Source organism: Nuphar pumila, chromosome 12 (genome assembly GCF_984573655.1).
Source record: "Nuphar pumila chromosome 12, dmNupPumi1.hap1.1, whole genome shotgun sequence".
Lineage (NCBI taxonomy): Eukaryota > Viridiplantae > Streptophyta > Magnoliopsida > Nymphaeales > Nymphaeaceae > Nuphar > Nuphar pumila.
In genome coordinates, this window is record NC_143260.1 from 1,558,345 (window position 1) to 1,572,721 (window position 14,377).

A 14,377-nucleotide genomic window follows, 5' to 3' on the forward strand; every position below is an offset into this window, starting at 1 on the left:
ATGAAACTAGTATAAATTTATTTGCGAACATTTGATGAAATTCAAGCCCCAAACATCGCAAATATCTTACTTTCGCATATACAATATGAACCTTGCATAAATTTATTTGCTTACATCTGGTTAGACTAAAACCACTAAAATCATAAATATCCTACTTATTCACATATATAATACGAACCTCGCATAAATTTATTTGCAAACATTCGGTTAAACTGAAACACATAACATTATAAATATCCTTCTTATTCGCATATACATTACGAATCCACATACATATGTGCGAACTTTCACTTAAATGAAACGTCACAACATCACAAATATACTATTAAATATTTGCAAATTTAAGATATGCATATGAGTTTTCTTATTATTTGTGGAGTTCATGAATCATATATAAACTTGTTGTCTACACCCTAGAGCTATTTTTTCATAAACTAGGGTTCTTTGTGGTCCTCAACCTGCTTCCCTTCGATGACTTGTTTCATCAACTATTTTCGGCAATTCATAGACAACATTTCATCAAAATTGAACTATCGACAATGTTTTTTTTCGGTAAGCACATTTTTAACACCATCTTTAATGGTTGAATTAAACAATGTACCCCAACATGTTTACCTTTGGTTCTTTGTTTGTTTATATGTTGTCTAACTTATATTATAAGCATGATTAAAAAACACTGTTTGATTAGGGGACTTACTCATCTTCTTAAATAATTTGTTTGATTTTGGCAAAGTTTTTTTTAATAATCTTTGTCTTGTTATTGTATGAAATTTTAAACTTGTTTAATACAATATAACCACTAAGAAAACTTTGTTGGAAGGGTCCACACCCACATCATCTTCTAGTATTGGAGCACTATAACAAAAGCCAACAAAGAATTATGAACCTGAATATTTGCAAACACGACTTAGTGTTGACAAGTGGGTAGAGAAAAAACTATAGCCAAAGCCAAAAATATGGGTGTCTGATATTTTTTATAAAAAATGCACCCTCAATAAACAGAGAAAGCTGTACTAAAAAAACAAACAATAAAAACAAGTAGCTACAAATTTCAAAGTGACCTATATTTAAGGGATCATGTGCCTAAAAGGTTGGTCAGCTTGTGGGCATATTCTTGTCTCCCATCTAAAAAGCATCTAAGGAGGAGGAGGGTGACCCATTGGCTTGCACTGAGGTTGTTGCTAACCTCAATACCTATATAGATAAAGTTGAAGATGCGGTCACCTACAATGACAATGGCGAGATCAAGATGAAGATGAAGAGGGAGGAGGAGGTACCTCACAAAGGGGAGTATGGGAACCCTAAGGTTGAGGTTAATGTGGACCCACCTTAGAAAGTGGATGTAAGTGATGGTCATATGATTGGATTAGATGCGAGCCCTAAGGTTGAGGTTAATGTAGACTCTCTTCAGGAGTCCAAAGTTGATGACACGGAGGAGAAATGCAAGCTCTAAAAAAGTGGCCACAACGAAGAAGGTCCAATGCTCATGGATAATTACTTTGTTCATTTATTATTTTGTACATTATCAATTTTACATTCAATTATTGATTAAATTATCTTATATATATATATATATATGTGTGTGTGTTAAAAAGTATCAGTGACTCATACGACTAATTGAATTATTTAATCATTTCAATTAGTGAAATGTTACTACTATCCATGAATGCAATTAAATAGTTAAATGTTGCTAAGGTTACCAATATTCATTTCAACTGGTTTGAATTTTGTAATTGTTCGATTAGTTTATCATGTATGTGTGAAATATATTTTTAAGATAATTAGATTTTTAAATATAAATATTTGCATGTATATAATTCAATGATCAATTTGATTAATTCCAAAAAAAATAATTTTGATTGCAAGATCTGTATCCAGTTGATTTAAAAGAACTAACATCCCACATGCTCCAGTTCTACTAAGACCAAGCTCACCATTGATTTGTAACATTAGTGGAGGAAGCGAAGGAGTTTTTGCATCAAATGAATTTTCATAAATTTTTGGAGATCACATCATGATTTATCAATCACCCTCCTCTTAGAGGCTGTCGTATAATTTTGGAATCCGAAAATCAACACATTCAAGTTCAGAGATCTGCATGTCATTTAAATTATTGCGATAAAAATCACTGACATTAGTAGTTTGCCCACGTGGTTCTACATCATTTGCAGTGATCTTTTAATCATGTACAACATCAATATTGTTTACTATTTACGACAGTTGGATGATTAGCAAAGGACTGAACTCGACAAATGATGACTGAGATACATACACATTTTTTACAAGATTCACACCATTTCATTAATCAATTATTTCCTGTTTAATTTCTCATTGATTAACTTTGCAAACATTCAAGTAACCATCACCACTGAATATCATCGATTCTGTATCATTATTGTCAAAAACATTTATACATATTTTTTGGTTGTTTATGTTTAGAGAATAACTATATTGGAGGCTTAATAAGTCTTTTATATATTTGGTTTTACGAGATATCAAAGATGTAAATTTCTTAAAGCCACTATTTTTGGAAACTACTATAGATCTTCAATTAGAGTAATCAGTCCTGCGATAGTGAACTTTTGCCCTTTCAGACGCCATCATTGACTACCGACAACAATCACTATAGCTCTTCAATTTTTGTGTACAATGAACCTTAGCCTCATTACACCAACATAAAAATAACAAATATTAACTAAAGAACAAATAAAAAATTATAAATCATATACAATACAAACAAATATATATATATCTATGGAAAAAACCCTAAACATAGTTAACCCTAAATGGTAAATCCAGTGACTTGAAAAGTCAATGACAACAAAAAATATCTATAGCAATAACCAAAGAGAAATACACATAGGGCTCTTAAATGATCATATTTACAAAAAAAAGAAAAATGTTTGGAGTAAAAGAAAATTATATATATGTATTTAGTGAGTGGTAGCTGAACAACTCTTAGGTTTGCAGCTACCAGCGGGACTCCGCTAGGCATCCATCACAAGCATAACGGAGAACCAAAAAAAAAAAAGTGACAAGGGGCAAAACATAATTTTTTTCGCAATTTGCCTTTTTTGACCACTTTTAAAGCCAAACAAATAAGTTTTTCTGCATTTTTTCGCTGGTTGTCTATCAAGGCTGCGATGGATGGCTAACGGAGTCTCGCTGGTAGCTGCACACCTAAGGGTTGCGCAACTAGCACTATATATATATTCTTTGTATGAAATTAACCTTTCAAACCTGTAAATGGAAAAGTCGATGACAAAGATGATACTACAACCTTCTCGAAATGCAATGCTAAATAATAAGAAAAAGGAGAGAGGAACAATGCAGAGGGTTCTATAAAAAAGTTCTTTGTAGACAGAAACGATAAAGGAAACCCTAGGTACAAAAACGAGTTTATATATGATTCGTGAACTCGATAAATAATAAGAAAACTTGCATAGTATTCATCCCAAACATATGAGATGAATCAAATAATTTAGTGTATTTGTCAGAAAGTCCGCATATATAGAGAAATTCACATATATGTCATAAATTTACAAATATTTAAGTAAGATATTTGCGATGTTGCGATATTTAGTTTAAGTGGAGGTTCACACGTATATTTATACGAATTCGTGAAGTATATGCGAATAAGTACGATATTTGTGATTTTAGTGGTTTCACAACCGAATGTGCTCAAATAAATTCATGCGAGATTCATATTATATATGCGAATAAGTAGAATATTTATGATATTCGAGGTTTCAGTTTCACCAAATATTCACAAATAAATTTATACGAGTTTACAATTCTGAATTTAAGCATAAGTTTACACTAGCCGATGAACATTATAATTTTATCACAATAACTCGTCAATATGCAATTGCGAAGGGTAAAAACTCTGTTTTGGACATGAAAAACATAACAAAAATTATAAGGCATTTAAAAAAAGTATACCTCTACAGTACCGTCATTTTCCATTAAATCAACCGTGTCAAATTTGATGAAACATGATAAGATTTAATATGGATATGAAGACGAGGGATGACACGGGAGACAAGTGCTGCAGTCGCGAACACTCGCTCTAAGCGTGCGAGGGAACGCATGGACCCTCAAGGGCTGATACGTGTCCTCACATGTGTGATGGCTCCCACCCATTCTACTGTGCGCGGATCTCTGGAGCGGTGCATAACTACATATAAAAGGCAGGAGACCCACGCGTTTGCTCTCCCCATCGCCCGGACTCCCGAAGAACGCAGCTGCGGCTCCTCCGTTTTCCCGACCGATTCTTCCGATCCGACTCGCCGGAATCTCGGAGCTCGTCGGGTAACTCACCTGTTTTTTCTATCACGCGATCTCTTTCTCTCATTCCTTCCCGAATTCCGTTCCATACCGAAGAGATCTACGAATCTTTTTAGATTTTCACGTTTTTAAAATGTTCTTTTCCTCGCTATCGAGACAGATCTGTAGATCTACAGAATTTCCTTTTTTTATGGAGTTCCTCCGTAGGTTTTTCGGTATCGAGGAAGATGTTGTACTAGATCCGCTCTCCCGAAGTTTTTCTTTTCTACATTTTGCGAGATTGAAGAGATCGGACGATTTTTTATATCGATCTGTGTTTTCTTTGTCTTAGCTGCGAAGAAAATGGGGCTCACGTTCACGAAGCTCTTCAGCCGCCTCTTTGCTAAGAAAGAAATGAGGATTCTGATGGTTGGGCTCGACGCTGCGGGTAAAACCACGATCCTGTACAAGCTGAAGCTTGGAGAGATCGTTACAACGATCCCGACCATTGGTGAGTTGTTCGTCTTTCTCCTTCCGCTTTATTCTTCAGTCTTCATTTTGAATTTCTCAGAATCAGCAGTTTCTCCGATGTACATGCGATTATGAATTCCAAAATTTCCATCAGTTTTGCAGAATTCTAGATGAACGCTGGAAATTTAGTGTTTTTACCTTTTTTGTTGAAAACCATAGTTGATTTTATGGATCTGGTCATTCTTTTACGATTCCTTTCCGCTTCTTCCCCTTTACTAAAGATTATTCTTTGGAAATTCGGTGTGAAGGCTTTGGTTACTTTTATCTGGTTAATGGTGGTTGCATCTGCATATTTTTAACATTGACAATCGCAATAGGACTTTTTGCACTCTTAACGAACTCTTTAACTGCCTTTTAACCTGGATTCGTGACAAGTGCATCAATTAACGTCATCTTTTCTATTGGATCTGTTCATATTTCATTCACGTGGATATGTCTGAAAAAACGGAATGGAGTTCTGCTGGTAAATGAAGTGAATTTCCTTATTCATGCGGGAAGTTTTAAATTTTGTCCATGCTGGAATTTGAAGAACTGCTATAGATCTAAGGAATGATTGAGGATCATAAAGGTCCATTAGAGTTGGTGGAGGTTGCAGTGTTCTTATTTTTTCCAATTGCCTTCGGATTGAACTTTTCATAGATCTGGCCTTCCGCCTTTTCTGTGCTATATCTGTCGTCTGCTTCTGTGGAATATATTTCTTTTCATGGTTTACTATAAGAAAATGATCGATATTGACCGTTGTTGAAAGAACGTTCATCTTTTCTGGGAAGAATTGTTTTGTTTGGTCAATTTTATGTAAGGGTCCATATGGATCAGCTTTTTGCCTTGGCATGAAGTTGACATGTTTCTTTGATATTGACGCTTGGCTGCTTTTCATGCAGCCTCTTGCATAATATAGATTATTTGGCATTCATTGATGCTGTCAATCAATCGACTCCTCACCATCACCACTGTGTCACCCAATCCAAGCTAACTTGATTATCCTTTTTGTTGTGATACTTTTTCTGTGTTGAAGTTCTAAACACTGCTGAAATGACTCTTCTTTGTGAGCATAATATTGCTTATTCTGTAATCCTGTTCCTGTTCATCCTTGGTGAAACGCCACCATATTCTTCTTTCTGTTTATTGTTACATTTTAATGAAAATGAATTAAAATGCTTATCTATGTGTGACATGATCAAATTTCAAACGTGGAAGCGTAATTACCATCTTAAACTTTTTGGTAAGTATGTGTTTTGTTTGATTGAAAAACAGTATCTTAATAGTATTGGCTGTTTGTCAATGATACTTGCACTTGTTGCAGTGATTTGACCCTTCTTTTGCATCATGTGACAGGTTCCCATCGTATCTTCATTGTTTTGATGGCTGAATTTCTAAAAATTTGTCAATCTAGTCTTTCTATTATGCTTAGTTATACTCCATATGTGACCATGGGAAAAACTTAGGAGGATCTTATTATACTTTAGCACTTTCTATACCATTATTGTTTTATGAAATTCTTTTAATTGTCGTTCCTGCATTCTTGTGCTTGCATTGAAAGGTTATGAGATTTAACAAGATCAATGCATTTTCGTGCATGGCATATTCTAGTGTCAGTGACATTCATCGGTATGACTGGATACATTATATCATGTTGCTGGTTTAATCTGATTATAAACTGGGAGAGTAAGAATTACTGCTATTCAGATTCCATAACCTGATATGGGCCATCTCTCTAATTGTGTATTATTATTTGAATTTGATTATTGTCACATTGTTGGAATTTCAGAGTGTGCATGCACATGCATGTGTGTGTCAGACAGTCAGAGATGTTGGTACCATCAATTTCTCAGTTGGATTTGATAATGTATTACTTTTCCCAATGAAGAGAACAAACTATAGAATGTCAAATAATGTTGGTCTTTTGAAATGATACACATAAATAGGAGACTGACAAAATAAGAAAGGAAACTAAGAGATTTTTTATATTGAATAAATGTTGAAAGCATGGAAATCTGCTGCAATAATATGAGTAACTGTTTTAGAAAAAAGAATTTATTATTGAACAATGAAATAAATGTGACAATTGCATGGCCGTAGTGATCATCAGTTTCCATTTCTTTCTGGAAAAGGAGAGCTAATAAGTCGCTGCAAAGGGAACGTTTAATAATTTACACGTTCATTCCAAATCCTAGTTGGGCCAATCCAAGATAACTCTTCTGTGCGCTCAATAGAATATCCTCTTGAATTCTCCAATGTATTGAAAAGTACCAATGTTTTCAAAAGTTGGACCAAAGTTTTTTTTAATCCCTTTTTGTGAAAATCAAGTAGTATTATCATGGTTTCATGATATAAGGGTATATATGATACATAATACCTATGTGGTTATTTATGTTCTATCCATTCTTTCCAGCAAAGCAGTAATAGGAAAAGCCACAAGCAAGAAGCTCGGTGGGTTCTCAGCCCTCTGCTTTCCAGCTTTGAATAAACAAGTAGTAGTTTATTCTGTTGCAGAACCCCAAGGCTCTTTTCTAGCCTGTAGCTGCAAAGAAAACATTGTCCAGTGGAGCACTTGATGGTATTCCTATTTTTTTCTATTGGATCTTTGCCGTTCTTTCTGTCACATGACAACTTATGTATAGCAACTTAACATTTTGAATGAACTAAAATTCAGACCTGTATTTTATCTGGAGCACTTCTTTTAACTTCTAAAACATTACAGCTTGTCTGATTCTGCAAGACTAGATGGTGCCTCTACAGTTTGACTTTGCCTTGAAAGCAAAAACTGTACTAAACACAAGGAACCAGTAAAATGTGAAATTGTTAAACTGGCAGTCTAATGTTTATTTAGAGAATGACTTATATTGCTTCTACATTCCACTCATATTTGGTCATGTATTCAATTTTGTGAATGAGAAAAAAGAATACAGGAATTTCATTTGACATTGTTATCTCCTGCACTTTTGAATGCTATGTATATTTTATGTTTCTTTTTGCTGTATTTGTGCTTCACCTGTTCTGTCTATGAAGTTACTAAACAATATTCTATTTGTTTGAATTTTATGTGCAGGTTTCAATGTAGAGACTGTTGAGTACAAGAACATTAGCTTCACTGTTTGGGATGTTGGTGGCCAGGACAAGGTTTGTAATAACTCTTCCATTCTTGCAGATACTCTTGAGTTCTGAATATTATGGTGGAAATATTGGATTCTGTTATCTCCTAAGATCATCTATGATATTAACTAGCAAGTTCCATGCTTAGGGATTTTTTTTCTTTCAGTTTCTTTTTGTTTTTTTGTTAGCCAAACTGTTTAAAACTTCAGAAAAATGTGGTGAGAGAAACTATCAATGTTGAAAATTTTGCAGGGGATTACTATAGATATCAATATAACCTAAAGGCGATCTAATTCTTATTAGCCCCGGTTTTCTTAGCTATCTATTAAAGGGGTTCTTTTCTGATTTATTCTAAAATATAGTGCAAGGATCCATTTAGTAGTTTTTTTCAGTGGCTTGTGTAATATATGCATGGATTATTTTTGTTAAAAAACAACACTCATAACGCTTGATTGTTGATTTTGGCATAGTTATATTCTATGTCACATGGGTGCGGGTGCGGGGGTGCGGCACTTTCAAAAACCTTGGGTGCGGGGGTGCGGCAAATAAATATATATATATATATATATATATATATATATCTATATATAATATAATTTTTAAGTTTTATCAGTTAACAACATTAACACTGATGAAATAAAAAACAATTATCACAATATCTGATTTAACTGAGCCATTCGCAGTTTCAGAGTCTGAATTAGTTCATACTTACACATGCATAGCTTAATCTTTGAGACAAGCATATGACTAATGGCAGGATCAACCAGGTAGCATCCTTCGTAAATGTTGCAACACTGGCCCGAAGGCCGCGCAACTGTGAAGCATCATCCGTCGATTCCGACATTGAAAATATCAGTGCAGGAAGGAGAGCTGTTTCAACTCGCCCCCCCCCCCCCCCCCCCCCACCTGAGCCAACACATGCCGAACATCCGAAAGCCCACATAGAGGCAAGGGAACCAACAACGACAGAATGCTGCAACCACGATGACATCGGGCTCCTCCCCGACATTCTAAGAGGGAGAGAGGGAAGACAGAGAAGAGAGGAGGCGAGCAGAGGGAGTTGGAGAGGAGAGCAGAGGGAGTCGGGGGCACACCTGAAGAGGTCCGGCAGAGCGGTCGGCGGCGGCGGAGAGCAGAGGGAGTCAGAGAGGAGATGAAGGGAGGATTAGGGCAAAAAAAAATTGCCCTAATCCTCCCCCCTGCAGCCCATTTCATCGGGCAGATTTTTTTTAAAAAAATAATCTAAAAACTGGACCAAAATAACCCTGGGTGCGTTGACCGCACCCAGGGTTGGGTTGACCGCACTGGGTGCCGCACCCGCACGCGCACCCACGTCGCGTCGCGTCGACGCAGGTGCGGCACCTGGTTGGCCGAATCCCTGTGACATAGGTTATATTCAGTATTTGAGGTATCTGCTCAAGAGATAGGCTTGGATATGTTTATGCATTTGTTGCTGTTATTTGTTCTATGTTAGTTCATGCATGAAAGGAAGTAGGTTTTAAGCTTAAATGGAGTTTTAATATAGAAAACTGTTTCTCCACATTCCTGTCTTATAATATGCTGTTGCATGTGCTGCACTCATTTGGAATATATCCTGCAGTTTAGTCTAGTTAGGCTGTATTATGTAGGAGTGGGTGAATGGCTGCTTATTGCTATAATATTTTGCTGATGCACTTTTGTAATATTTTCTGCACAACAGATTAGACCTCTGTGGAGGCATTATTTCCAGAACACCCAGGGCCTTATTTTTGTTGTTGATAGCAATGATAGAGACCGTGTTGTTGAAGCAAGGGATGAGCTCCACAGGATGCTAAATGAGGTAATTTCTTGAGAATTTAAGTGACTTAATTAGTGCTTCTGAAGATGATGCATGTTTTATAAATCTCTATAGAGCTGGGGTCACTAATGTCCACTGAAGCAGTTCTAGTCTGTGATGAGAGCTTCCCTTTTCTCTGTTCATGCGCGCTCTTTAAAGTTGGTGTGACTAGTCTATGTGAAAGCATTCATATCTGTCTTGAGAGATTAGGAACCTACCGTTGTTTGCAGGATGAGTTGCGTGATGCTGTTTTGCTTGTCTTCGCAAATAAGCAAGATCTTCCAAATGCAATGAATGCTGCTGATATCACTGATAAGCTTGGGTTGCATTCCCTTCGTCAGCGACACTGGTAAGAGATGCAAACTTGCTACTCAGATAAATGCTGACTGTATTCCTTTTATGTTATTGCAGCTGTTGCTTTTATGGCAATGGGCACGTGTACTTATAGTTACATATCCCTTGAAGAAACCCACAAGTAAAGATTTGGGTTTCAAAAATACTGTTTTTTACAGATGGGACTGGTGATCGCATCGGGATTGCAAAGAACATTGTTTTATCTTTCCTTTCTTCTTTTATTAATGGATATAGAATGATTCATGGCCTTTTAATTGAAAAAAAAAAGATCAGTTTGTATTTTGAAAGTGGTTGTCGGTGTGAAATTGTGCATGATGTGGTGAGAGAAGTGTTGACATGCAAAATTGAACTTGGATAAAAGTCATCCGAAGATTGAGGAGGTGTTGCCTGCATTCTACGAACTAAGTCTAAAACTGAAGGTCAGGCTGAATCATACTTCAGTATATTTAAAATTATAGAAACTTCAGGGCCTACATTTTGTTTTCTGAAGATGGGTAACGCATCCTAGATGTCTTCAAGAAGTGGTGCCATCCAGCAACAACAGAAACCTTCCTTTTTTCATAAACAAAGAAAATGTGTTGCATGCATCCTCTAATCTACTTACCATCATCTAGATGGGACAGCACTTCTCATGATTGTTGCAATGGCAAGCTGTTGAGGCATGGAACCTACCCTTCCCGTTTTACATAATGTTTGACGTGCTGTCTTCCAACAATTCTCAATTTATTTCAGGTCTGCTTCTGGCAAAATTAAGATGGAACAACATTTAGTTTCATATTTGGGGATGTGACTACTATTTAGTTTCGTACAGCTTCTTTTGTACAAATTGAATGAACCATGTCAATGCTTACAGAAGTATGAGGCTGCGTTATGTTTTAATTCATTTATATGCAAGTTGGTTGAATGTGTGTCTCTTGATGGATCGATATAAAAACAGTTGCTTTGTTTTTGTTTTCAGGTATATTCAGAGCACATGCGCTACCTCTGGTGAGGGTCTGTACGAGGGACTGGATTGGCTCTCCAACAACATTGCCAACAAGGTATCTATTTCAAATCATATTTCTTGAATGAATACCAACAAGGTATCTAATTTCAAATCATATTTCTTGAGTGAATATCTAATGGAAGATAATTGCCTTAATGTACTTGGCATGAATTAGTTTGCTCCATTTTTCCAAGTGGTTCAGGTTGAGCCCAAACTCTGCAACCAGACCAGCTATAATGCTGTCTGCGGTTATGTCATCCATTGTCAATTACATGTCCGGTGCCCAACCCGATCCCACCCAACAACCTCTCTGTGTGTGTGTTGCGAACCATCTTAATGGTGTTCCTTGGCTGATCTTTTCAGGCATGACTGTTCAGCTCGCTTGGCGATATGATGTTGCAGACATTTTTCTATTGCGCAAGATAGGAAGCATTATAGATTACAACAGTCTTAAGGCCAATTCTTCGGGCATCCATAGCGTATCTCATGTTTTTCTTGTCTTTTTCGTTTTTTGCTGGCTTTGTTCAGAAGAAAAACTCAATTTTATTAATGAAATTGATTTGTGTGGATTGTCTGGAACTTATTGGTCTTTCCAAGAGATTTTTGTGAGAAGGTATTGTTTACTTAACGACACATCAGTGTGTATCCCTGATCTTCAAACTATCAGATATAGATACATCATGGCGTCCCACATGGGAATGACACGAGGGCACGCTTACGTTGACCGTGGACAAGTTTTGATATGTCAGATTGTTCTCTGCATGTTCTGTTTCAATGATCTTGACACAACGCAGAGAAGTGCCAAAGTCTTGCCTCTTGGTAAACCCAGATTCTGATTATTTTTTTTTTGAAATAAAGAGGCCTGATTAATTGGTCGCTGCATCACTGATGGCCATTTGTTTCAGATACGGGACAGCTCCGATGCCGTCTATCTACACGAACGTTCACTCATTAATACAAATCAATATGAAAAGCAGGTGGAAGCAAATAAAAAATGACAAACACGTATAAAACGATATAACCAACATGCAAACTTGTTATAAAAAAAAAATATTTTTTTAATATAAAAACATAACTGAGGGAAAAGTGAGTGAGAAGCGACATGTGAGACGGAAACACTAGTAAAGAGAATGGATGTGGAAAGCAAGGAGGAAGCGGGCTTCCCACTGAAGGGAATCAAGTTTTTCCATATTTCAGAAGTGGGTTTCCCAAAGCTTCCTCTCCTTTCGGAGAAGCAAGGAGTTTCCCGCTTTGCTTCCTAAGCGAGCTTTCTCATGTAGCAAGAAGCTTATGGCAACTATGTTGTGGACACTAAATAAAAAAGCATACAACGTAATAGAACGGCCTCCAGGGCCTTGATCGCACCCGACTTCTGCAAGCGATTTGCACGACTGTATATGCCACTTTAATGCTTAGTAAGGCCTAGGATAACCAATCATGTTGGCAGATCAGCCATTCAGATCACAAGGCCGGTTTTCGCCAATAATTTGCACCCTGACCCAGCCCCAACTGGGTAACAGGACTGGCCCACTGAAAATCCCTGCCCCAGTTTACTCCTGTTTCAGGACAGCCCAGCTGCTTAAATGGATCAGGCACCTGCTGTTTGGCCCGTTGCGCACTCACAGGCACCAGCAGGTTGAAGTGCATAACCCTCAGGTATGTAAAAATGTAATATAAATATAATATAATAATATATTATTTATTTTTATTTTTCTTATTTCTTTGTATTTTTATTTTTCGTCTAGTTCATTTTGAACTAGACTATTTAGCTAGTTAAGATAACATTAGATCTTGACTAGAAAAGTACTACAAATACTCTTTAAAAAGAGCTCCTCCCTCTCTCTATTCTTGTATAAATAGGGGTGATCCCCTCTTCTTTGTACTCAATGCTTCTTAAGCAATTTTGTTAGTAATAAAGATTTATTTATTTCATTGTGTTTTTCCTTTTATACCTTTCTATGGGTCTTGCTTGAAGTGTCTTTCTAGACACTCTTTTGGTGGATTCAAGTGCTTTTGTGAAAGACCACCATTTCATTACATAATATCAGAGTCTTAAGAGATTTCGCCTCGTTTTTCATGCCCTCCTTGCAAATAGGTGTTTTATCACCTTGTTCTTGGCTCACAATGATTCGTTTGAAGAAATGAAGGTATTGAAAGAACTTTTGCTACAATTTGTATTTTTTCCTCTCATGTTCTTTTATCCTCTTTTGTTTCTTTCTCTTCTCTTATTTATTTCTTTCTCACCTTTGTAAATGATGTATAACAATGATAAGATCACCATCATACCCATGAAGTTAAACGATACTAATTATGTGATGTGGGCTTCGATTATGAAGCACCACATTTAGAAAAAAGGTTTGTGGGGTATAGTGGATGGTTCCGATTCAGAATCTAAACTATCTCTCACCAAAATAGAGGATGGTAAAGAAGTTTCTCTAACAAAATAGGAGAAGAACAAGGCGTTAGCCACTTATAAAACGAAATGAAAAGAGTGGAGGATAGGGCATGCAAAAATTATGTCATGGCTAATCAATAGCGTAGATATTGAAAAATGCTCTAGCCTTGCTAAGTTTGAGTACACCGATAAGGCTTGAGAATACCTTAAAAATATGTATTCCCTTAAAGATATTGCACATGTGTGCAATTTACAAGACAAAGTTTGGACAATGACTCAAAAAGACAAAACCATTCAAGAATATTATAATGAGTTGTCCAAACTTTGAAAAAATTGGCTCTTTTAGAGCAAAAATGACATTCCCTTGAAGATATTGAGCTCCGTACAAAACAACTTGATATGAAGCATTTTTACCAATTTATAAGCCGTTTAAGACCGAAATTCGAGTCAACTAAATCGACTCTTCTTCATCGATAAAAAGTTCCTTCTATCGTTGATACTATAGAGGAACTAACTATGAAGGAAAACAAAATTAGAAAGAATACTCTAAAACTCGAAGATGATTCCGTTCTAGCTGTATCTACACCGGGTAATCATGTACGCTATTACATGCCTGCTCATTTCAACAGACAGAATGGTGCCTTTGACAACAAAAAAGTCATTTGCCACCATTGTCATGAGCCAGGGTACTATAGGCCTCAGTGTCCTAAACTAAAAGAGCTCAGAGAAAAAGAGAGCTACGACTACTGGATCAGAACTCAAAGATCAAGATGCATCGGTTTGTATAGCTTTATTAATGGAGATTCTTCAACCTCTTATCAAAGAAGCTTCCTCCTCATCAGAAGTCTCAACTAGAGCAACGGTTTCATCCTTTTTCAAAACAGATAACTTTTCTTGGCTTCTTGACTATGGTGCTTCTTTCCACATGACCCCAAAT

The 14,377-nt window shown here is 36.5% G+C and overlaps 1 protein-coding gene across 2 annotated transcripts; it reads left to right on the plus strand.

The window, feature by feature from the left end:
• Positions 1-4,214: 4,214 nt before the first annotated feature.
• LOC149819596 (ADP-ribosylation factor 2-like) lies at positions 4,215-11,624 on the plus strand. 2 transcript variants are annotated; one of them, XM_089983148.1, is made up of 7 exons: positions 4,215-4,311; positions 4,619-4,777; positions 7,847-7,917; positions 9,590-9,709; positions 9,937-10,055; positions 11,019-11,100; positions 11,409-11,624. In XM_089983148.1, the coding sequence occupies exons 2-7, from the start codon at positions 4,630-4,632 to the stop codon at positions 11,412-11,414; spliced, it is 546 nt and encodes a 181-aa protein (XP_089839274.1). In that variant the 5' UTR covers positions 4,215-4,311; positions 4,619-4,629; the 3' UTR covers positions 11,415-11,624. The 2 variants fall into 2 exon arrangements, with proteins under 2 accessions (XP_089839274.1, XP_089839273.1); XM_089983147.1 differs by lacking the exon at positions 11,409-11,624 and having other exon boundaries at positions 11,019-11,142.
• The last annotated feature ends 2,753 nt before the right edge of the window (positions 11,625-14,377 follow it).

Coding starts and splice junctions, on each gene's coding strand:
- LOC149819596 (XM_089983147.1), top strand. CDS start 4,630: ATGGGGCTCACGTTCACGAAGCTCTTCAGCCGCCTCTTTGCTAAGAAA. Junction 7,918..9,589: donor ATGTTGGTGGCCAGGACAAG/GTTTGTAATAAC, acceptor TCTGCACAACAG/ATTAGACCTCTGTGGAGGCA. Junction 9,710..9,936: donor TCCACAGGATGCTAAATGAG/GTAATTTCTTGA, acceptor CGTTGTTTGCAG/GATGAGTTGCGTGATGCTGT.